At 48.1% G+C, this 22,356-nt stretch overlaps 1 protein-coding gene across 10 annotated transcripts in view; it reads right to left on the minus strand.

Moving 5' to 3' along the window:
• The window catches only part of NCAM1 (neural cell adhesion molecule 1), a 316,512-nt gene that overhangs the window by 6,451 nt on the left and 287,705 nt on the right, over nucleotides 1–22,356 (minus strand). For 4 of the 10 annotated variants that reach the window (XM_049778667.1, XM_049778665.1, XM_049778670.1 and 1 more), the window contains 3 exons: nucleotides 15,140–15,264; nucleotides 10,756–10,936; nucleotides 1,271–1,478 (listed from right to left, as the gene is read on the minus strand). In XM_049778667.1, coding sequence (XP_049634624.1) covers nucleotides 1,271–1,478; nucleotides 10,756–10,936; nucleotides 15,140–15,264 — 514 coding nt within the window. Of the gene's footprint in view, nucleotides 1–1,270; nucleotides 1,479–6,117; nucleotides 8,270–10,755; nucleotides 10,937–15,139; nucleotides 15,265–22,356 lie in introns of those variants that run through there. The other 6 variants (XM_049778666.1, XM_049778664.1, XM_049778671.1 and 3 more) reach the window with 2 other exon arrangements.

A 22,356-nucleotide genomic window follows, 5' to 3' on the forward strand; every position in this document is an offset into this window, starting at 1 on the left:
GGTGATCTTGAATCTTTGATGTGTTCACCTCAGTCCCTGTTTTCTTCCCTGGAAAATAGGGCAAATGGAAGGCTCTGCCTAGAACATGAGCAGAGACTATGAATGTCGTGTCCAGGCTTAACTCAACACTTAAGTGTGGACACACACATGGACACATGTGTGCAGAAAAACAATGGGCCCAGCCTGAGGTGCACTCAGCATCTTCCTTTCTACTTTGGCTCAGACCTAACCAGCAACAGCCTGTGACCATCAGCTCCATGCTGACAGGTTTTTAACCCAGTGTCCGACAATCACACTTTCCCCATGGTTGCTGTTCAATAAATGCCAATGGCATAATTTGCAAGCAGATGAGTGAAAGCAAGGCAAATGCCTCTCTTGGATAACAGCCTCTTCCTCTAGGCTCAACACTGATGGTTCTGATTTTTTTTGGGATCACAACTGGCAGCGCTCAGGGGTTACTCCTGGTTCTACACTCAGAAGTCGCTCCTGGCAGGCGCGGGGGACCATATGGGATACCGGGATACGAACCACCGTCCTTTTGCATGCAAGGCAAACACCCTACCTCCATGCTATCTTTCGGCCCTGATGGTTCTGATTTTTTTTTTTTTTTTGGTTTTTGGGCCACACTGGCGGTGCTCAGGGGTTACTCCTGGCTGTCTGCTCAGAAATAGCTCCTGGCAGGCACGGGGGACCATATGGGACGCCAGGATTCGAACCAACCACCCTTGGTCCTGGATCGGCTGCTTGCAAGGCAAATGTCGCTGTGTTATCTCTCCGGGCCCGATGGTTCTGATTTTTAACCTGGACAGCGATCTTCAGTTTTGGGTGAAATCTCTGATACTACATGTATGCGGGGTTAGGCCTCAGAGTTTTCTCTTTAAACAGAAGCCTAATTGCTTTTGCAGGGGGAACTGTGGGGTTTGCAAATGATGCTTGAAAACCTTACTGGCCCAATGTGAGGCCCCAGCTGTGTTGCTGTTTGGGCTCTGTGGTGCCAGGGACTATGCAGGCAACCCTGGTATGCTTTTTGGGTCTCCAGGCCACTCTCAGGGGCACATGTGGTGCTGGAATAGAACTAGGGACAGTTCTATGCAAGGCCATAAACTCAGCCCATATTTCTCCAGCCTTGGTTCTGAAAGACATTTCTCAAGTGCCTCACACCCTCCCACTCAGGGTTGCCACATGGAGAAACTGATGCACCTGTGATGTGGACCCCAGCCTCTCCTATTCCCCTGCCTCAGCACAGTGGGAAGCTGAGGGCTGCACTCACGAGAAGGCGGCTTTGCCCTCCTCCATGTCTTTGCCCTTGGCTCCAGGTCCGGCCTTCCCACACAGATTGACGGCGATGCACATGAGCAGACCACACTTGTTCAGGAAGTAACAGGTGATATCCACCACCACCAGGAGCAACACGAAGATGACAATGAGGATGCCCACGATGGCCCCGGTGCTCAGACCTGCTGTGGGACTGCCGTTGGCTTCAGGGGAGGGAGAAAGAAACAGGCATGGGTTACTACACTGAGAGACAGACCATGGTCGAGGAGCCCCCCCCACCCCCCAGTCTTGGCCTGGCATTTGTGCCCACACTGACACCTTCCCTGTGTCTTTGCTCTGCCCAGGGGTTGAGACAACCATGACCCTGTATGTTGGAGAGAGATGAAATGCCATCTCAGACCTGGCAACAGGGGCACAGGCACCCCTCAAATCAGCTTGGAAGTAAGGGCTGGGAGCCATGTCACCATTCCAACTTCTGAGCAGCTTTCAAACTCAACTTCAGCTGGCTGGTCTCACTCAGAATTTTAGGGAGCCATCAAAGACTGGGTACCACAAAGGGTGCTGAAAGGTCTCCAAGGATCTCTTTGGGGTTTGTTCTGAGACCAGAACAAGAGGATGCCAACACACTAGTGTCCATGCCTCCTTAGTAATAAAGAGCCCCAAAGCGGCCCACACTGGCATTGTAATTTTCCCTGGCACTGAGGAGGCTACCCCAGGCCCAGTGGGCCAGGCTCCAGGGCTGGGAGTACTTACCAGGAGTGGAGGCACACTGGACTCTGGCTTCAGGAACACCAGCAGACGCCCCCAGTTGAACACCCATGGTGGATCCTCACACACAAAACAAACACCCAGCACACAGGGACACCATCCTCACACACGTGCAGTCCATACCCCCGCCTGCTGGGCTCCCATGGATGGTTCTGGCCCCCCATCCTGGAAAGTGGATGGATCCTGCTCAGCTCTCTGGGACCTTCATGGCTGAAGGGACTCACTCCACTGACTACTGAGTGATTCCCTCCTGTGTCTGAGTGATAAGGAGTCACACTGTGGGGAGAACCCATGTGGGCTTGGCCTCTAAGTTGGTGAGAAAACAGCGACCTAGACCTGAAACTTGGGTACTTGTCACTCATTCTTTTTCTGGAAGGATGTGGTGTTGGCATTGGACTCTCCTCCTGCCCCCATGCCCAGTCCTTGCTGGAACTTCCTGTGTCTGCAGAGCTCACTGACATCCCCAGGGGAAATTGATGGGCAGTAGGAACTGGGGATCTCCTAAACCTTTGCTGAGTCCAGGCCAGAAAAAGAAAGGAACGTGTGGGCCATGGAAAGCAGCGCTACTGGCGATCACACAATCACTTTTTCTTATACCTTCTCTCATCCTGGGACCTCGTAGACTCCTCTGTCTGTCCCATGGGTCCCTGCTCAGACACTCCAGAGTGTCACTCTACCCCACAACCCTCATTTTAAACATCATTCCAGAGAAATGATCTCCCAAAATTTGATTCCTAGCCCCCCCCCCCAACACTGGGCGTGGCAGGGTCCTTTCCATTGGGTAATAGTTCCAGCCTTTCATGGCACCTGAATCTTGAGCCTTCTCAGGCATGTCCCTGCCATCCCTGCACTGACCCTCCAACTGGTCCTCAGGAAGGCTCTGGTGTCCTTGATTTTGACCTTTCTTAGTCAAAGTACCTTTCTCAGGGAACCTGCCACATGGTAAGTTAGCCTGCCATTTCCACAGCAGTTCACAGAACAAGGCATCCACTGGACAAAGGCCCCAAAAACCAAGAAAGAAAAGCAAGCCTTCTTTATCATCTGCGTTCACATCCACTTCCTCTGGACGGTTCTCTCCATGCCCTGCTTGGGGCAGGAAGTCAGCCATCTCCTGCCAAGAGGCCAACAGGGGCTAAGTGCCAACATCCTGGAGAAGGAGCTGAAATAATTTGGGATGGGGGTTGGGTGGGAAGAATGTCTGTTCTGAGACTCAGGGCCCTCGCTGTTAATTCTGAGGTGTATCTGGAAGGGCAATTTGGTGATATTATTCATATCTCTCCAGAGAGAGAATAATCGGAGGGAGGCTCCGGGTGGTGTGAGAGAGCAGGTGTCCCCTGACTGCTCAGGGCCCACAGAGCCAGCAGGGGGCAGCACTGGTTCTAGATTCTGAATGCTCATGAGTATGTGTGGGGTAGGTTGTAGGGGGAACAAAATCATGGCCATGAGCAGATGCAGGCACCATTTTCCTTGACTTGATATCTAGTTCAAACTCTTCATCCTGACCGACGTATTAGGAATGCTCCTCCCTGAGACACTCATGGAGTGGCACTACACCCTACTCTTTTTGTTGTTGTTGTTGTTATTTTTGGGTCATACCTGGCAGCACTCAGGGGTTACTCCTAGCTCTGTGCTCAGAAGTTGCTCCTGGCAGGCTCAGGGGACCATATAGGATGCCGGGAATTGAACCGGGGTCCATCCAGGGTTGGCCTTGTGCAAGGCAAATGCCCTACAGCTGTGCTATCGCTACGGCCAATACACCCCTACTTTTATACTCCAACTCTCCCTACCAACCCAGGGCCTATAGGGCCTTCACTCTGTGCTGACATGGCACACACTCTTATCTGGGACACCCCTGAGTGGTCCTTTGTGTCCTTCTATGGAGGATTCAGCATAATAAATGTCACCTTCTCAGAGCTCCTATCCCCACAGACTGATGACTGACCCACACTTTCCTGATCCACCACAGTCTTTATTTCTTGCCATTGTTGGGGGGCAGGGGTGGTTTTTGGGTCATGCTCAATCGTGCTTGGGGTTTATTCCTGGTTTAGCACTCAGGAATCACTTGAATTAGGGAACAATATGGGATTCTTGGGATCAAATCTGGGTTGGCTGTGTGCAAAGCAAAAGCCCTACCCTCTGTGCTATCACTCTGGCCTTTGTTGTTTCATTTATATGCTCTCTAAGTTGGCTGGTTTATCCCTGAAATGGCCAAGCACCACTTGTCTCCCATCTCTCCAGCATCTCGGATGATCCGATGGGTAGGAAAGAGCCAAAGACCATTTGCTGCACAAATGAGGATGTGCCGAGCCATCAAAGACGCTTGCCTGGCTGGCTAGGGGGAAGAAGTGGCCTGGGTCTCTCTAGCACCAATGGATGGAAGTGGGAGGCAGGTCTTTGCTGGGAACAATCTCAAAGCATCAGAGACCCTGATCATGGTGCAAACTGATGCTGGAAGTGCTTAGGCAGAGGCTGGACAGCCCTATACTGGGACACTGTAGGAGAATGTCCCTGCCATCAGAGAGGCCTGTCACTGCTGCCATCCCATAGTATCTTACCCTTGACCTGGATCCCTGATGGGTGCCTGCCCCCACTACTGTGGGTACCAAAAGGTCATTTTCCTGGTAGAACACAAACAGCCTTTGTGAGTTTGATCTGTACTCCTGGATTCTTCTGATTTTTATTTTCACATGGAATCTTTTAGTTTCTTGTGCTTCCATGATCCCCCTCCCCACTAGCAGATTTTCTAGAACATTTGGTTAAAAGTTCCTGCTCTGGGGCTGATTCGGCTGAACCAGAAAGGGGGCCTCAGGTGTCAGAATTTGACTGGGAGCCTGAGGTGATTTCTGACTCAAGGGATACTGTTCCTCAAGCTTTTGAGTTTCTTGGCCTTATTTCTGTGACTCTCAGCCATGCCTGTGAGTCTCACTAGATGGCCTTGTATGAGCTGGCTGGCTGGAAAGCATGCAACATGGAGCACCCAGTCCCTTCCAAGAGTCTACATTTCCACGGGCAGTGAGAGCTCTTCAGACTGGGGGCAGAATGTGCGTAGTTTGACAAAAAAGAAGCTCTAACCAAAACAAGGAAATGCTCAGATACAGATAAGATGTGTCTGATATCTTGGGAGATGCTAGAGAACAAGTCATACCTGAAAAGCTTGGAGGACCAAGACTTTCCTGTATCTCAGGGTGACATTTCACAGAAGAAAACACAAAGGACCTTCTGAAGTCTAAAAGCTTTTTCCCTCCCTGCCTGGATTACACTTTGCTTCTGGCCTCCTTGTTTGCAGAAAGTATTTCTCATGGAGCATTTCCTCCTGAGATCTGGTGTCACAATTTTCCCAGGTTGGGCCTGACCATCTTCTGGGGCTCCTGGTGCTGGAGGGTTGGATACTAAACAGGACTGCCTGGTGCCAAGAGGGGCACCTGCACATGCATGCTTTTCAACTGCCTGGAAATGGAAATATGGGGCCCGGTATTACTAAGGGTCTATTTCATACTGTCCTGGGGACAGAGGCCTGAGTTACTAAGTCATGGGAGATAGGTAGATGAAGATTCACACAGGCTCTTTCCACATCTGCTATAGACAGCTGGTCTCAGGCCTTTGCATAAGACCTTCCCAAGTGCCAGAGAAACAATAGAGTAACTTCTCTTCGATTCTATCACAGGGTCACTGTGAGGTCTGGGCTTTCAAAGGAAGTGTGAAATATGGAGCCCTTGTTACTGACTTGTGATTCTGGGGGTGTCCCAGTCCCAAAGTGACAAGCTCTGGATCTGCAAGGGCACTTGCTCCTCTACTGCCTTCTGGATACCAGGGATCCCAAGGAGCCCACGATCCCTTCTCATTCATTCTCAGGAGAAGAGCTCAGATACTGTTTAGGGATAAAAAAATCTTTTTATGCTTTTGCTTTGGAGTGGGGAAAAGCAACACCACATAGGCAGCTGCAAGAGTGGGGTATGGCCCTCTGGCTCTCTGGGGGTCACCTAAGTCACACAGGGACATTCAAGGTGAGAGAAAGAAGTATCGGGTCCTTAAAGGGCACCCGACTAGCAAAGAAGATCCAGACACGCTGGTGAGTCCACATGAACTGTTATTTCCTTTAATAATGCAAAGGTGTAAACTTCATCAAGGCCTTGCCAAGTATCTACACAGCAACGTTAGAATTCTGATTAGTAGGAAAACGTGATCCAAACCTGCCGTATAAATAGTTCGAAAGTGGGATACAGCTGTGCTGACCCCGCTCCTGGAGGGGTCTCCGAGGTGGCCCTGGGGAGAACTTGAATCAGAGACTCCCCACTGCCACTCTCTCAAGGCACCTCATTACATTATAAACCATCTCTGGGTCCCTCCACCTCCTTGGCCCTCACTGATGCTGCTTGTGTCCAGTATTCTTGGATCACTGACATTGCTGCCCACTGGTGGGCAGGTCAGGGACAGCCCCAAGAGCAGGAACCTTTGAGGGGGACATGTGACCTCTGTGCCCTGGAAGAATAAAGCCCCCAAAGTGGACAGAGAGCCAATGGGAAAGTGCTGTGTCCCCTCCCTTCAAGGAGTCTTGAATATCCGTGTCCCCTTCCCGGGTCCCCTGTGACTTTTGCAGCCTTATCTGGAAGTCTGAGGACCCTCATCCTTCTGCCTTCAAACCTTGCTTCTGTGGCCCTGCTGGCAGGGTTTTTGGGGCCCAGGAGAGATACTTGGCTGTGGAGAGACACAGAAGATCCAGCGCATGGCCTCCAGCATCTGTATGAGAGTCTCTAAGCTGAGTCGGGGTTCCCTTACTGCTGCTGGCCCCCCTACACAGGCCTCCCTACAGACCACAGCATGGGATCCTCTGGATTCCCAAAGAGAAAGGCTCATCTTGGAACATTGAGAAAAAAAATCACAATGAACTCATGAGGAAAGAAACCAAAATGAACAAAACTCCAAGTTCTGGGGAGATGCTGAGATGCGATATGCAGAATGATAGGTGACCACAAAGGGGTGGGTGGGAGCTTTTATTTGGCAGGCTACCCTTACCCACTAGCACACATGCTGATGTGAACAAGGAGATTTCAGCTCTGGGCTGCATGTAGATAGGATGGATGCCAACACATCCCACTAGCTCTCCTGGGTTCAGTCATGGGGCATAACTGGCAGTCAACAGTCTTAGAAATGCTGCTAACCCAATGACCCCGACAATAGAGGGGCTAGGGCAGATTGAACTCTGTAGGAGTGGCCTGTTCCCCAACTTCTACTCTGCTGAGCTGAAACAGGGAGAGTGAGAGACACACATCTGTTTCACAGTGGATGATTCCAATCTAGGGGATGGGGATTAGGTGATGATGGGAGTATCTATTGGATTACAGTCCCCAAGATACAGGCTCTGGGCCCTTCAGTGACCTGATGTCTCACAAGGGATCCCCAACTTGAAAGTATGCACCCAGCAAAGCTATGGATATTGGGTGCCTCACAGGTTGGCTCTGATCCAGAGTTAGCAGGAGTTGGTTATGATGCCAGGATGAAAAACCCTCCTTGAACATCTGAGCAGCCCGTGAAAAATCCTCACAAGTTTAATTTCATCTGTTGTATGGGTAAGAGAGAGTCTCAGTATGTCCATAGAGCCAGCTAAATCTCAGGCCAAGTCCCATGGGACTCGCCCCCTTACCACGGGCATTAAATGCAAGCAAAGCCAACTATTTATTGAAGGCAGAAATGGAGCCTGGGGTTGGGGTGGGAGCAAGGAATACTGAAAGGGTCAGAAATCTTCTGCTACTTGGTTTTCCAGTGAGAACCATAACAAAACGCAACAAGTAGCAGATAGGCCGGCACTTCTCTGTAAACTTAGGAAAACACTTTCTTTTTTTGTTTGTTTGTTTGTTTGTTCAGTTTTACAGTGGTTCAGGAAAAAAGCTGGTAAATATGTTTGTGCTGCCATTGAAAAGGGGGCAGGAGTTCCTTAGAAGAGAGGCACAAAAATTATCGGTGGATGGTGGTATGTCTGGTGATCGAGCTTGTTCCAGTGGCCAAGCCTTTCTCTTCCACGAAGGGGAGCTTGGTGGCCAGGGCGATTCTGCCAGGTTCTTCCAAGGGGGCACTGATCCTTCTCTGAGGATCCGGGCTCGTAAGCAATCTTGTGTGTGTGCAGCATGTGTGTATGTGAGTGTATCCTCCTAACAGAGCAAAAGGAAAGTCACTATGGAGAAGAGCAGCGAAACAAAGGTGTAGGACACGGAGGAGCCGCCCAAAGTCGCTGCAGGCACCAAGCAACGCGTCCCCAGAGAGAATGTGGTTGTTTGAAAACAAAGGTGGCAGTGGGGATGTCCCAGTGACGTCCAAGGTGAGATGTGTGTGACGACAGACACAGGAAGGGGAGGAAGGGAGAGAAGGAAAGAGAAGGAAGAGACAGAAACGGGGGGAAAAATAGATAAAAAAAGAAAAAAATTAGGTCAAATATAGAGCACGCAAGAACCCAAGGTTAATTCAACGTAGTCAATGAAGCTGACAAAGGTTAGAGGGGTGAGTACAGTTATCGCCAACAGGCCAGTTCAGAAGCTCAGCGAGGCCAGAAGCAGCACAGCCGGGTTAACTGGGGCAGGAGGGGCCAGCGAGCGAATGGAGTTCAAGTGAGGGGACAGAAGCCTCTGCAGTGAGAGATAAGAGCTCAGTTAGAGGGTGTTACCTGGGATGAGGTGAGGCCTCCTAGGTTCCGAGCTAGCCTGGAGCATCTCTTTGTGGCTCCAGTGTGTGTCTAGGGAGTGCTGGGGTGGCCTCTCCCTGCACCAACTATACAGGCATGGGGATCGGCTTCTCAGTGAGAGACCCCACGTGGTCATCTGCTGCCTTTGCCCTATCCAAGGAGTCATCGGGATGGCATCTCTGCCTCTGTGCCCCTCGCTTCTGCCATGGGGGGTTGACCTCAGCTCTCCCCACAGGTACTGGAGCCCTGCGAGTCCCTGATCATTCTCAAGCTCTGATAACAGCTGGGAGCTGTAGGTAGGTATACTTCCTCCTAAGGCCCAAGTGTAGGGATTTGAGACTCCTGGGCCTGACCACCTTGGACTGCATTACTGGATCACTGAGCTGCAAACAAGGACCTAGCAATGACAAGGGCTCCTCCAGACTCTCTCTCCAACACACAGTGACCCTATTTTACCCACCCCAAGAACAGAGGTTGTAGGTGGTCCCAGCACATGGATGCAACCCATCCAAGCCACCTGCCTCAAGGGTCTCTCATTGCAGACAACACACACTACAGGAGTCTGGTCCTGCTGCAAAACCATCACTTGAGCCACCCAGTGGCAAAAGATTTCATTCAAGCTCAGCAGATTCAGACACTCACACCAGGCTGTGGATTCCAAGGAAAAACTGACCAGAGGACAGAAACCAGAGAAAGGACCAAGACCTGGGGAGCCTTTGAGTAAACAGCAGTGTGGATCTGTGAACAATGTATCCTGGTACCTCATCTTCTTCCCTGATCCCCTGACCAGAGCATGCAGAACCAACCAGGCCCATACAGCATGTGCCCAGGATGCCCTGACAAGCAGAGAGCAGGACAGATTGCTGCTTCTAATCTAGGACTTAAAACCCATTTGCCCACTTCCCAGAGGGCCCCCCACCACGAATCCCAGACATACACTCAGGCACCACCATAAGGAACCACACACAGATCTCTCAGGCATCCAACCCATGTCAGAAGCAATGTGTGTCTTGGGGGGGTGGGTGGGCCTCTTTCTGGTGTTGGGGCAAGTATGGCCACTGAGCTGAAAGCCTGGCAGGTACTATGGACAGACGGACATGCCAGGAGCCAGCCTTGGCCACCAGGTGAGGTTAACCTCTCCCTCTCATCTTCCTACAGGGCAGAGTGGATGTGCCACCTTAGGCTCAGCTCTGTTCTCTGCCCATTGGTCTCACATGTGTTTGGTCTTTGGGTACTTGGGCAAAACAGAGGAGCTGTTGGATATCTCACTCTGCTCTGATCAGGGGCCCCTGAGGAAGTCGCCTATGTGGCAAGGTGGCTGCTCTAGCCCTCACACAGTTTGCTCTATTTCCACCCCTGAATGGAGAAGTCCCTGTATTGCCTAGGAGAACTGTTCCTATCCCAGTCTCGAGCAGATGAGTGGCCTTTCATTGATGGTGTTTTCAGCATCAATTTTCTCCACTTGTTTTCATTTCAAGTGGCTCAAGTTCTGGAGAGGCCCTGGGCGGATATGAGTTTTAGGTAACTGGGAACCATCTCTTCCTTCTCTTGGAGTCCCAACAGAGAAGAGATTGGGACCAGGGTGTTGCAGGGAAGCAAGCATCAAATCGAAAGCGCACAAGGACAGTCCCATGGCCCTGGTAAGGGAGATGGTGCATAAAGTCTCAAAAGGGGACTCTGACTCAGCCAGCTCCCAAGACTCAGAGGGAGTGAGGGCTTTTCCCAAATTGGGAGGGGGTGGTCAGTCTCAAGAACTGATTTCATATTAGTCCTTCAAGGACAAATGAATGACATACGACCTCTATCCCAGGATACTTGGCTAAGTCTTCCTGGGGTCAGAAGTGGGGGCAGCGAAGGTTGGTACATCTGAACCCACTACACAGATAGGTACAAAGCAACAGTAAGCTTTGCATAGACAACCAATCATGAGGATGGCCAGAAGCAAGCGAGTTGTCAAGGGCTGTTCAGGCACATTAGGAGGGGCAGCGCTTTGCATTAATCTAAAGCGGGAAACTCACAGAAAGCAGCAGATGTCTTACCTGGGATGACTGTGGGCTGGGCCGAGGTCTTGAAGACAAAATGAGCTGCCTTGGACTTGCCCTGCTGGTTCTCAGCCACCACGTAGACCTCATATTCTGCGTTCCAGTCCAGGGACTTGAGCATGACATGGTCGCTGCCGGATGCAAGCCTGATCTCTGGCTTCCACTCAGAAGAGAGCTTCTGGGAGAAAGCGGTATGCAAGATAGAAGACACCAGAACATCTTAGTGGAAAATGCTGGGCAGACCAGGGAACAGGGAGAACTTAAGGGGAAACAGGGACTATGAATACAAAGGTATGGAATTAAAAAAAAAAAAAAGATGAAAACGAGGTGGAAGCAATAGTCCATGGGGAGAGCATCTGCCTTGTACACAGCCCATCTGAGTTCAATTCCCATACAGTTCTTTGAGCCCTGTCTGGAGTGATCCCTGAGTGCAAAGCCAAGAGTAAGCCCCAAGTACAGCCAGGTGTGATCCCCAAACCAAAACAAAGAAAGGATAGAAGTCCTTGCTCTAAACCAGTTGGTGAAACTTTAAATCAGGGGTGGCGAACAAATTCGACACAAAGAGGCAAAATTTTAAACAGTGAGAGACAGAGAGCCACACCACGCAGTGTGTGTGTTAAAATAATATATTATTTTAAATAATTATTTAAAATAATATATTATTTTAACAATAATATATTAAACACATATTGCATTTTGCCATTTTGAGTGAGGGTAAAAATCCCGCAGTGATGGTGAGGGTGTGCTTCGTCCTCCACACTAAGTACTAATGGCAAGATGTGACCCAACATGTGCCACACGGATCCCCCTCTCTCGCTGGCCCTTGCAGTTGTTTCCAAGGGATGGGAGACGGGAGAATGCAGCCTGGGGGGTGGGACTCTGTAACTCCTCCCTGGATTTAGGTGTACATACCTGAGACCCGACCTTTTCTGGGAGGGGTCTTGGGAACTGGATATTAGGTGTAACCTTACCTGCAAGACCCCTCCCATTCCGGGGAGTGGTCTTGGAAGGTTATATAAAGCCTTTGACCCAGGGGATTAGGGTCTTTGCCCTTTTGGCTTTAGGCTGGGTCTTTGCCCTTTTGGTCTTTGACCAGCATGGAGGTCAAAGGAAAGATGGCTATAAGGAATTAAGATGCAGGGTAGCTAAGAATGGCTGAATGCTTGAAAGGTTATGATGTAGGCCACAAACATGTGGTTGATAGGGCATGAATAAAGCTAATGCTTCCTGATGCCTGCCTGTGAGTGAGTTCAATACCCGTCGCTTTCCTGAACCCCAGACCCGCCGGTTGATGGGGGATGAAGCCACGTGGCCGGGGCCTAAGGACAAAGGTCTCCATCCACCTCCATCCTTCACCATCCTTCACTATCCAGATCCATCTTTAATTATTTAATACAACAGGACTCCACGCTTGAAGATCTCTCCTTAGAGGTCCCTCCTCAGAAGCAGCAGAACAAAATCCAAACTTGGCAAAGAGCCACAGCATACAAAATCATGATAAGAGACAAAGAGCCGCATTCATTTTGGCCGGGAGCCGCATGTAGCTCGAGAGCCGTGTGTTCGCCATCCCTGCTTTAAATCACAGAGCATAGGCAGCTATCCCAGAGTGTTTTCAACTGCAAAGGGCAACAAATGCCAGTGTGATGAGGGGCGAACCCTCCAGTGTTCCATCAGCTTTGGGGCACACAGGGGCTCTAACACCCATCTAGCCCCTTAAGCTACCCTCTGAAATGCTGCTGGGCACACTCAGGTAAATGCTCTAGTCAAGGAAGAAACCAACTGTTTCTTTTCTTTTCTTTTTTTTTTCTTGAGGCTTTTTAATAATTTTTATTTTGACCAAAGTGGATTAAAAATAATTCACAGTAAAATTTTAGGTTGTCCTCCCTCTCCTCCTGTTCCCAGCATGCATCCCATAACGCCCTTCCTTTGCCTCCCCAGGCTGCTAGTATAAGTGGTCCCCCTGTGTTTAGCTTGTTGTAGATTGGGTATCAGTCCTGTTGTCATTGGCTTTGGATTTGGTACCTAAGTCTGATCATTTTTTATTTCTACTCAATGTTCATACGACTGTTTGGTCTCGGTAACCTCCATTATTTCTCCCTCAGTTTGAGGCAGACCAAGATGGTTTAAGTACCATTTACTGAGCACTGATTATGTGGCAGGCCCTCTATGCATGGCTTTCTACATCTTTTCTCACAGTTCCCTTGAATTTGATGAGGGCTTTGTCAATTCTTTACTAAGCTTGGTGATGGGAAAGAGAGAGAGGATAGGGTACTCGCCACGTCATGCTGGCAGATAGGGCCAAGTGCCTCTAGAGTCTAGACATAGACTGTGACCATTCCTTGTCACAATACATGTTCATTTCATTTTACAAGTGGTGAAGCCACCATGGTTTCTACAACGACAGTGGAGACGTCTCAGGGCTCAAATCTGCAGCAGATCCTGCTTAGGCCCTCAAAGTGTTGTCATGGGAAGGGCCAGTATCTAGTGGGCTTTGCATAGGCCTGATTTAGAGCTGGAGTTCTACTGCTACCCTTTCTTCACTGCAAGTTCTTTCTCATTCTACCCTTTACAGCTGCCAGCTTTTCTGTTTTGGGGTAAATTTATGCCGCTAGGGTTAAACACGCACCTCCCTAAGACAGTGGCTTTGGAAGGAGGGTATTTAGATGGTTTGAGTTGCACAGAACGATCTTCCACTTCCTGGAAGACATGTTCCACCTCTAAGAGTAGTACATGCTGGCAAGGTCTCCCGGACAGGGCCTATCTGAGTTATAGGTGGACGAACATAGGTCTCACTTCTAAGCTAGCTGTATCTCAGACAAAATGACCTAGACCCTCAAAGACAAATCATTTGGACTGTGCCCACCTTTCTGTCCTGGCTTGACAACTATGCAGACATGTAGAGGAGGAGTGCTTGTATCCTAAGCAATCCTCAGTGTTCTCTCTAAGGCCAGGCCTTGCTATACCTGCTATACATGCTATACCTGAGCTTGTTGGAACTGAAAACATTCAGCTATCTTTTTTTTATATATATAATTTTTCCTTGGCAAATATTATTACAAAAGATACAACCAGAATAAATTAAATATGCAGTAATGCAAACATTATATTGTATGACACATAGGGATAGTAAATAATATTTCACAACCTTGAACTTTTTGGGAGGAGTGAGATTTGGGTCACATTCTGAGGTGACATTCAAGGCTTATTCTAGGCCTTATGCTCAGGATTCATTCCTGTTGGTGCTTGGGGACACCATGAGTTTCTGGAGATTGAACTAGGGCTAGTTGAATGCAATGCAAATATCTTTTGTTTTTGTTTTGGGGCCCCACCCGGCCATATTCAGGGGTTACTCCTGGCTCTGCACTTAGAAATTGCTCCTGGCAGGCTTGGGGGACCATATGAAATGCCAGGAATTGAACCCAGGTCTGTCCTGGGTCAGATGCATGCAAGGCAAATGCCCTACCACTATGCTATTTCTCTGGCTCCGCAATGCAAATATCTTAACCGTGGTGCCATCTCTATTGTCTAGTTTCAACCATTTGAAACGGTTAGGGAATGGTGAGAAAGTTGATATGAGATATAATATTTTCATGTCTGGCTCTGTTACTTTTGAACATAATCCTGTTGATCATTACTGCAAGAGACCATTTAAAGGGGGAGCCTGTGGGAGACCCCCAGTCCTCACCCGCATTTCCACAGCACCCACTAGCTCCTGTGGGCACAGGTTCTTTGCATCTAGCACAGCTCATGTGGATGACAAGTCAGAAAGCTGTTTCTCCCACCTCCTTCCCTCCTCTAATCTCTCTTCCTTTCACCCCTACCTCTCTCCCCTACCTCAACATTTCTAAATAAAAGCTGTTTTTACTTCACTGTTTGTCTCCTACTGAAAATTTCTTTTCAAGGTACCTGAGAGATCTGGGTGAGCTCTAGGACTGACTTTCCTCTCCTCAAAAGACCAAGGCTCACAGTGGACTCTTACCTGTCCTTGATTTTCCCAGCCACTTAGGCGGGTGGGCTGAGGTGGGTTAAGAGAAAGTGGCAGGCTGCCCCTCTCCCCACTTTACATTAAGTCAGCAGGGGACCTTCACCGGCATCACAATCTCAGTGGTTCCTTACATGGAGGAAGCAGAGGAAGCAATCTAAGACTGCGAGTGAGCAGATCTGGAAGAGATGGCTTGGGGCCAAGTCTATGGTTCTTAGTGGGATTAGAATAGTTTGGGGGTGGGATGTAGGGAAACAGCCTGCTTCAGGACTAAAAGCAAAAGCTAAGTGCCTTGCAGTCAGACAGAGCCATGACAAATTCTGTATAATCCCTATTCCACCAGACTTTGCTCACTGTCCCTCAAAAAGGCAAGAGTGAGTGCAGCTGGGACGTACTCACCGCTCGGTACTTGACCAGGTAGTGCTTGATGGGGGAGCCGCCATCATCCTGCTTGATGAGGTTCACCTTGATGCTATTCCCGTCTTCTCCCATCTGCCCTTCCAGCTTAGGCGCACTTGGTTCCCCTGAAACAGCCAGTGAACCAACATGACATTTCTCCCATGAAAGAGAAAAGGATCCGTCTGTGGGGGTGTTGTGAGGGGAAAAGGACGGTGGGGGTTCTTTGTTCGCTTTCTCAGAAATGCAAATGTTTGAAAAGCAGTAACTCTTAAAACTTGGAATTCTGGTGTGGGGCCTCAGAATGAGCCCAAAGGACAAGTTCTTAGGAGTCTTTGGAGAAGTCCTTCTGTTCTTTGGCCAGCTTAGAAATAAGTTCCAGGCAGCTCTCTCACCTATATTTCCTTGCTGCTCTTACAAAGTGCAGCTTTGACTGTGGTGTATTTTAAGGCATATTCTGAAATACGGGAAAATGTGCACGTTTAAGGAGACAAGCTATAACCATAAAACAAATAGGCTCCTTGCATATTTGTTTCATCTCTGGGGTCTGATCCCTCATGGGGAAAGAGGCTCATTCTAGTGACTACCTTTGAACAACTTACATTTTCTTAGAGCTATTATTAAAAACAAACAAACAAACAAACAACAATCCCCAAATTGAGTTTTCTGGTTACGATGAAGTAAAGGGTAAAAAAACGTGATCAAGTTTTGGGAAGTATCCTGCATTTATGATCTAACTAATAGTCCTCAACCCCTCATACTCCAGGAACAACCCTGAGTCCTTTTCTTAGGGATGAGAGAGAAGGGTAGAAAGATTTCTCTCAGGTCTCAGCAGATAAGCTGAAGTGGTCTTTCTATAATATAAGCTCCACCCGTGGAGCTGAGAGTCCCAGGCCAAGAACAAGGAGGAAGATGAACCCCCGTGGGTTGGATGTTTCTGCTGACTACTGTTGGTGACTAGCAGGCAGGGAAAGGGCCCACAAATGGCAGTGCATTCTTGGGACGTGACAAAACCAAGATATCAGATTAGAAGTCACTCTCACTAATCTTTAGGCTGCCAGGACCCTCCCTTGTGGACACAGTAACTAAGGTCTGATGAGACCTTTACCTTGCGCCATTGCAGGCTCAGAGGAGGCCAGACGCCTCTCAAGAGAGAAGCTCCAGTAGGAATAAAAGCCAGGAAGGTAGGGTTAAAGATCGGCTACTCCCAACTCTTCCCTTGGCAACCACCCTAGCAAGAAACTCTTAGGAGAAAGCCTCATGGGGGAAAGCTTTGGGAAAATCCTATAAAAGCCAACTTGGAACAAAAGAGGCACTTGCATATGCTGCCTGGTCCCATGTGTTGCCTGGACACACAGCACTCACAACTCTCCTTTGAGATGTGGACTTTCTTACTCTAATGCTGGGATGTTTACTGGGGCTCTCTCCACTCTGAAGAAGTCTGTGTTTTCTCTTAAGTGTGTTACTCTCCTTCTCTCTCTCCTCCCTCAGACATTTCAAATAAAACCTGCTTTAACTTCACTGCTGTCTCCTCTTGAAATTATTTTCTGTGAGGGAAACCAAGGATCTGAAAGGCCTGTATAAGGACTAGAATTGACTTTCCTTTCCTGCACAGAGTAAGGCTTACAGTCCTAGATCTCCCCAGCTTTCTCAATTTTTCTTCTCAAGGCTGCTGCCTCTCTCCTCTCTACATCCCATAAATCACACAGGGACTCCCACTGGCACCAATGACAGACTCACTTGTCTAGGCTAACGGCAATGGGAAGAGAGGAAGCTGTGACATGCTGGGGACCCTGTAGTTTGGGAGTACCATTCCATTGTCAAGTATAAAACAGTCTTTCTAGGCTGGTCTGCCCTAGCTGCTTCTGTTGAAGATGGAATCACATACATGGTACTAGAGAGACAGGCAAGACTCTCACTTCAGCCCCAAACACCTCAAAGTATGCTTTTGGCCCTTCAACTAGCAGGGGTCTCAAACTCAATTTACCTGGGGGCCGCAGGAGGCAAAGTGGGGGTGAAGCTTGAGTGCAAAGTCAGTAGTAAGCCTTGAACATTGGGGAGTGTGACCCAAACAACTAAAACAAAACAAAACAAAACAAAACAAAAAAAGATTCCTCTAGGGCAGGGCCACAAAATGTTGCATGGAGGGCTGCAAACGGCCCATGGGCCATGAGTTTGAGACCCCTGAACTAAAGGGTACTGATAAATCCAGGCAAATCCACCCTCTATGTGAAAGTAGAATGTTCCTGTTGATTATGATTTGGGAGCTGATTTGGGGAAGGTAAGAAACTCACATTTCTCCCTATGAATCAAAAACCATAGTATTTCCAGACCCCCAAAGAATTTAGTAAATCAAACCAAAGAGGACTGTCTTGCTTTGGGATAGTGAGGAGAAACCAGTATTTTGGATGCCTCAAAGTGGCCCAAAGGTCCTGCTTGTTCTGTCTGTTGAGACAAGGAGTAATCAGAGGGAGGAGGAGAGCTGCGGCCCTCATCTACTCAGCCTGGTTAGTAGCATTCTGAGAGCTCACTAAAGATGCAGATACTCTTGGGGATAAGATCCCAGACTCCCCTGAATGCTCTTTCAGGTTAAAGAAGTAGCGATGGGGACCAAATAAAAACTGTGACAGGGAGAAGCCTGAAGGATCAAGGTCTCCCAGGAATACTGTGCTTGCAATTTGTTTTCTTCTATCAACAGTTAAGGGAAGCATCAAAATGAAAAGATGGAAAATGGTTTCTGACAAAGACTTGTTCTGTTTTCACACGCCAGTCTGCCACTGACCCCAAAGATCTAGTAGAAATGACTCTGAACTTTGGTTTAGACCGTCTAGAGCATCACATGATATACTGTAGTTCTGAATTTTTTTAGGAAAGGATTTGGATGATTCTAAGCTTTAGCCTCCAGTTGAGCATGTCTTCTAGTTTGATCTAAACAGGTCTTTGCCATTATGAATGCCCCCTGCCTGAAAGAAACTCAAAGGCAATTGTATCTGAGAGGGCAGGAGGTTAGCACGGACACACTGTGAGGCTCAGCAGAACTTCAGACTCTGGTGTCCGGTTGCTTGAGGGTGGCCAACTCTTCCCGCAAAGCTGCAGTGCTTGAGTTACTAAAAGCAGAGTCCTGAATTTGGGGAAGTCCTCAGCCCTGCACAGCTCGGGGTGGGGGGTGGGGGGCTTGATCTGCTCAGCAATGAAACAGAAGCCCTTTGCTGGGTGCTTTTTGCTGTAGGAGATGACTCTCCACTGGGGTGAAACTGGACTGCCTACAAACTCACCAGGCAAGGACACAGTCCTTCTGCATGGCCATGTTGGGGGGCCAAAGAGAGTGTATCTACCGGACTGCTCTCTGCCCCCTCTAGATTTCTCTAGATCCAAGCAGTGTGGGAAACCCACATGGCTGATTCAACACCCCAAGCACTGAACCTTGTGTTGATGAAGAGAACCTCTTTACTTTGGGAAGGAGGTGTTGGAGGAGGTGTTGGAGGTGTTGGAGGTCTGGCCTCTATGAAGGGGTCTCTATGAAGAGCTACATTCTGATATTTGTGGAGATCCTTTAAAAGTAACCTGTTGTCTGTGACTCTGAAAGGTCATGATCATAGACTCTCCACGTGCCATGTGCTTCTAAACTCTGGGATTCTAGCTCTGCTGTCACTATCAAACAGAGCAGACCCTACATGAAGGAGGATCCCAAGAACACTTCAGCTTTCTTCAGGACACTGTGAAAGAATTCAAAATAAAGGACATTGCAGCCTCTTTCAGTAAACGTGCCTCAAGAGCAAAAATTCCTCAGATGGATATATGTATTAATTCTTAGAGATTTTAGAACATCATGTATCACATAATATTCAGACATATCACTTAGAGTGTTTACATATTATATGCAAGTATATACATTTAACAAATGTATACTGGTAACTACTAGGTTTCTGGTTCTCTTATCAGGCACTGAATAAGACATAAACATTAAGGTTTTGTTTGCCAAACACAGATTTCTTTGCTAAATGAACAAACTTTGTGGTAGGGTGGAGAGATGGTGCAAATGGCTGGAAAATAGGCTTTGCATATGGGTGTCCTGAGTTTGATCATAGACAGTAACACTTGAGAGCCAAAAGTGGACCCCAAGAATCACTGGGTATGATGAGACTCCCAAGCAAACCAAACCTTACTTGTAAGAAGTTCCTTAAAAGAACTTTGGAACCCTTGGAGAGACATAAGCCTTCCCTTGACAGTATTTTTATAAAAAAAGAAGATCATATTGAACTCTGGAAATTCTGACCAACTTTGTGGCCAGCTCTAACTGGATAAAGAGATAGAAAAGGCAGTATTTGTTTAATCAACTCTATTATTTATATTCAAATATGTACAATGGGCCAACTTCTAGAAATAAGGTATAAAAAAATGGCATCCTGAGCTTTTGTGAAAAGTAGGCTCCAGTTATACCTGCAGAGAGAGGGGCTGGTGTTGACAAAATGGGTCTTGGTAAGGGGGGAATCACCTGCCTTTTGGAATACATTAGGAGAGAAAATTATTTAGAGGGTCCCAATGGGCACTCTGTTTTGAGATGGCTGCTCTGATTGAAATGATTATGGGTAATTTCAGCAAAACCAATATAGTAATTATTCGTAAATGTTGGTTTGCAAGTCAGTAGCAAATCTGCAGGTTGCTCCAAGAAACCCCCTGGGGTTAATTATCCCCTCTGAGCTTAGTTTCAGCCATGAGTCCAATTTTACCTCTCCCCCAAATATTTGATGAGAAGCCCAAGACAGCTGTATCTTAAAAACAAACCTAGCAAATGCTAATAACAAATACAAAGTATATGAGAACAATGTAAATAGCATGTGTGCAAGAAAAAAAAATCAACAACAACCCATACTTTAGTCAGAGCTATTATAGGCAGGTCCTTTCTAGGAAATTGCAATTGGAATGGACCTGTTGTAAGCTGTTGTGTATAATCATGGTGCTACTGGGCCCTAACATTGGGGTCAGCTTCATGTCCACTGTTACTTGAATTCAGACAAAAAAATTATTTCAGGGTGTTCTGACCACATTAGTGAACTGCAAATGGAAACCAATATTCTACTGCTTATTCCAATTAGCACCCAGGCCGGGCTGACCTGGATTTTGTCTTTATTTACTCACTCTTAGGGGTCTGTAGATAGGATGAGCCAATGATGGATGCATGGCCTACAACAGAATCTTGATTTACTGGTCTTTGGGCCACACTTGAGTAATGCTTAGGCTTTTCTCTGTAAGGATCACTACTTAGGGATCACTCTTCCTGGTGCTTGGGGGACTGTATACACTACAGGGATAGAACTGGGGTTTGCCATGTGCAATGCAAGTATACTACCCTCAATACTAACTCCTCAACCTCCTATTAGAATCTTATACTTTGGGGTGGGGAAAGGGCATTTCTGGTGGTGTCTGGGGGAGCGGGGAACACCATGCTAGGGATCAAACCTGAGCCTCCTACAGGCACAGTAGCTCTTTGGTCTTTTGAACCATCTCCTTGGGCTTTGAATCTTTTATTTTAATAGTAGATAGGGTTGTTTGACTTTGAAAATACACGTATAGAAGTGCCTCCTATGCCCTTCCAATTGCTACTTCTTACAACATGAAAATTGTGCGTGCCTTTTAATACTGTGCTTGGAAAGATCCAAAAGCACTTGATATAGCTGTTCAGCTATGAGACATATGTGTTACAATTCCAACCCAAGGTTGGAATTGGGTCCTTATGGAATCAGCAACTGGCCTGAGGGGAACAGAAATTTTAGCTTTGAGATCTCCAACATCCTCAAAACAAAACAAAACGGCTCTGTGCCTTTGGGGTAACAGATCACTGAAGAGTCTGTGATCTCTGCTGTTTGCTTCCTTGGACCCATCACAGCTCCTTACAGCCTCCTTGAGAATCCTAGATGCCTGTTCCAGGGGACCCAGGGCTTTCTTACAGCCCCACAGAGTGGCCAGAGTGAGAACAAGTATGTCCTCTTTGAATTGGAATCTGTCTTGCAACCACGAGTCCTTTTTCTCCTAGAGGAAACCTGTGTACTACATCTCCTGGCTGTAACACCTTTCTCACTGGCTCTGGGGATACTGAGCAGCAGATTTGGCCATAGAAAGCCCCCCCAGCTTTTACAGAGAAAGGACACTGAACTCTCTGCTGTGTCCTTTCCCTACCAGGAATTACAGGTGTGAACGAGGGCTGGTGGGAGGTGAACAGGATGGAGACACCCTCAGTGGTGACAAAGGAGCCAGATCTCAGAAATACCCATGCCCTCCTTAGAGGTGTCATGAAAACACCACCAGATTAACTGATCAAGATCTCTTTTTCATCATCCTAAAAAAGAACAAATAGGCATAAAGGGATGGTTTGTGGTTATGGGGCTAATCCAGGTCAAGGAATTTAGGACACAAATAGTTGTTAGCACCAATTATTGACTTGGTTCCTGCCATCCCAGGCCATCCGCCAGCTCTGGGCCCAGGTTCCACACTTATTTCATGGACATTATTCAGGATGAAGAAGTCTGAGTTCTTCAGGTGATCTGCTATGCCCTGGGGGGAACAGCCACTTTCCAAGGCTCCCCTGGGCCTACTCCTGGAACCCTGCCTGACTTTTCTGTCTCTCCCTGCTCATAGCTTCGTTCCCCTGGGAAACACCAGGGCAGGGAATCCTCAGGAATAGAGACCAGCAGAGCAGAACCTGGGCACACCTGCCAAGGCCCCCAGGCCATCCCGACACACAGCTGTAAAAAAATGAAAACCAGAGGTGGGAGTGAAGGGAAAGTTAGTGATGGTTCAATCTAAGGAGGAAGAGGGGGAGTTAGAGAGTTTAGTTCATCAGAAGCAGCACTTCCTAGTAAGAGGCAAGGTCAGTAGCTAAAGAAAAAAAAGGTCATTATGGATGGGATGGGGGGGGGATGCATACTGACATGCAGCTCTGGACAGAGGAGGGAAGCTTTACACCACATTCATGCTGGAGGTGGGGAAGGGAGGGGAGTCTCATTTACAGAGTCCTTGGTTATGGGGGTATCAATAGAAAGAGAAGCTCCTCAGTACCTTGAATGTTAAACTTTTATAGACAGGTCACTGCAAACCTGACCCTGTGGGAAGCCGCCAAATGGTGAGAGGAGCCAAAGGGTCCATGGGGTATGCCCCTCAGTGCCTGCCTTTCCCTCCATCTTTGGGCACAGGGCAGGAGGAGGTGGACAGGGCACATGTCA

This window comes from Suncus etruscus, chromosome 8 (genome assembly GCF_024139225.1).
Source record: "Suncus etruscus isolate mSunEtr1 chromosome 8, mSunEtr1.pri.cur, whole genome shotgun sequence".
Classification (NCBI taxonomy): Eukaryota; Metazoa; Chordata; class Mammalia; order Eulipotyphla; family Soricidae; genus Suncus; species Suncus etruscus.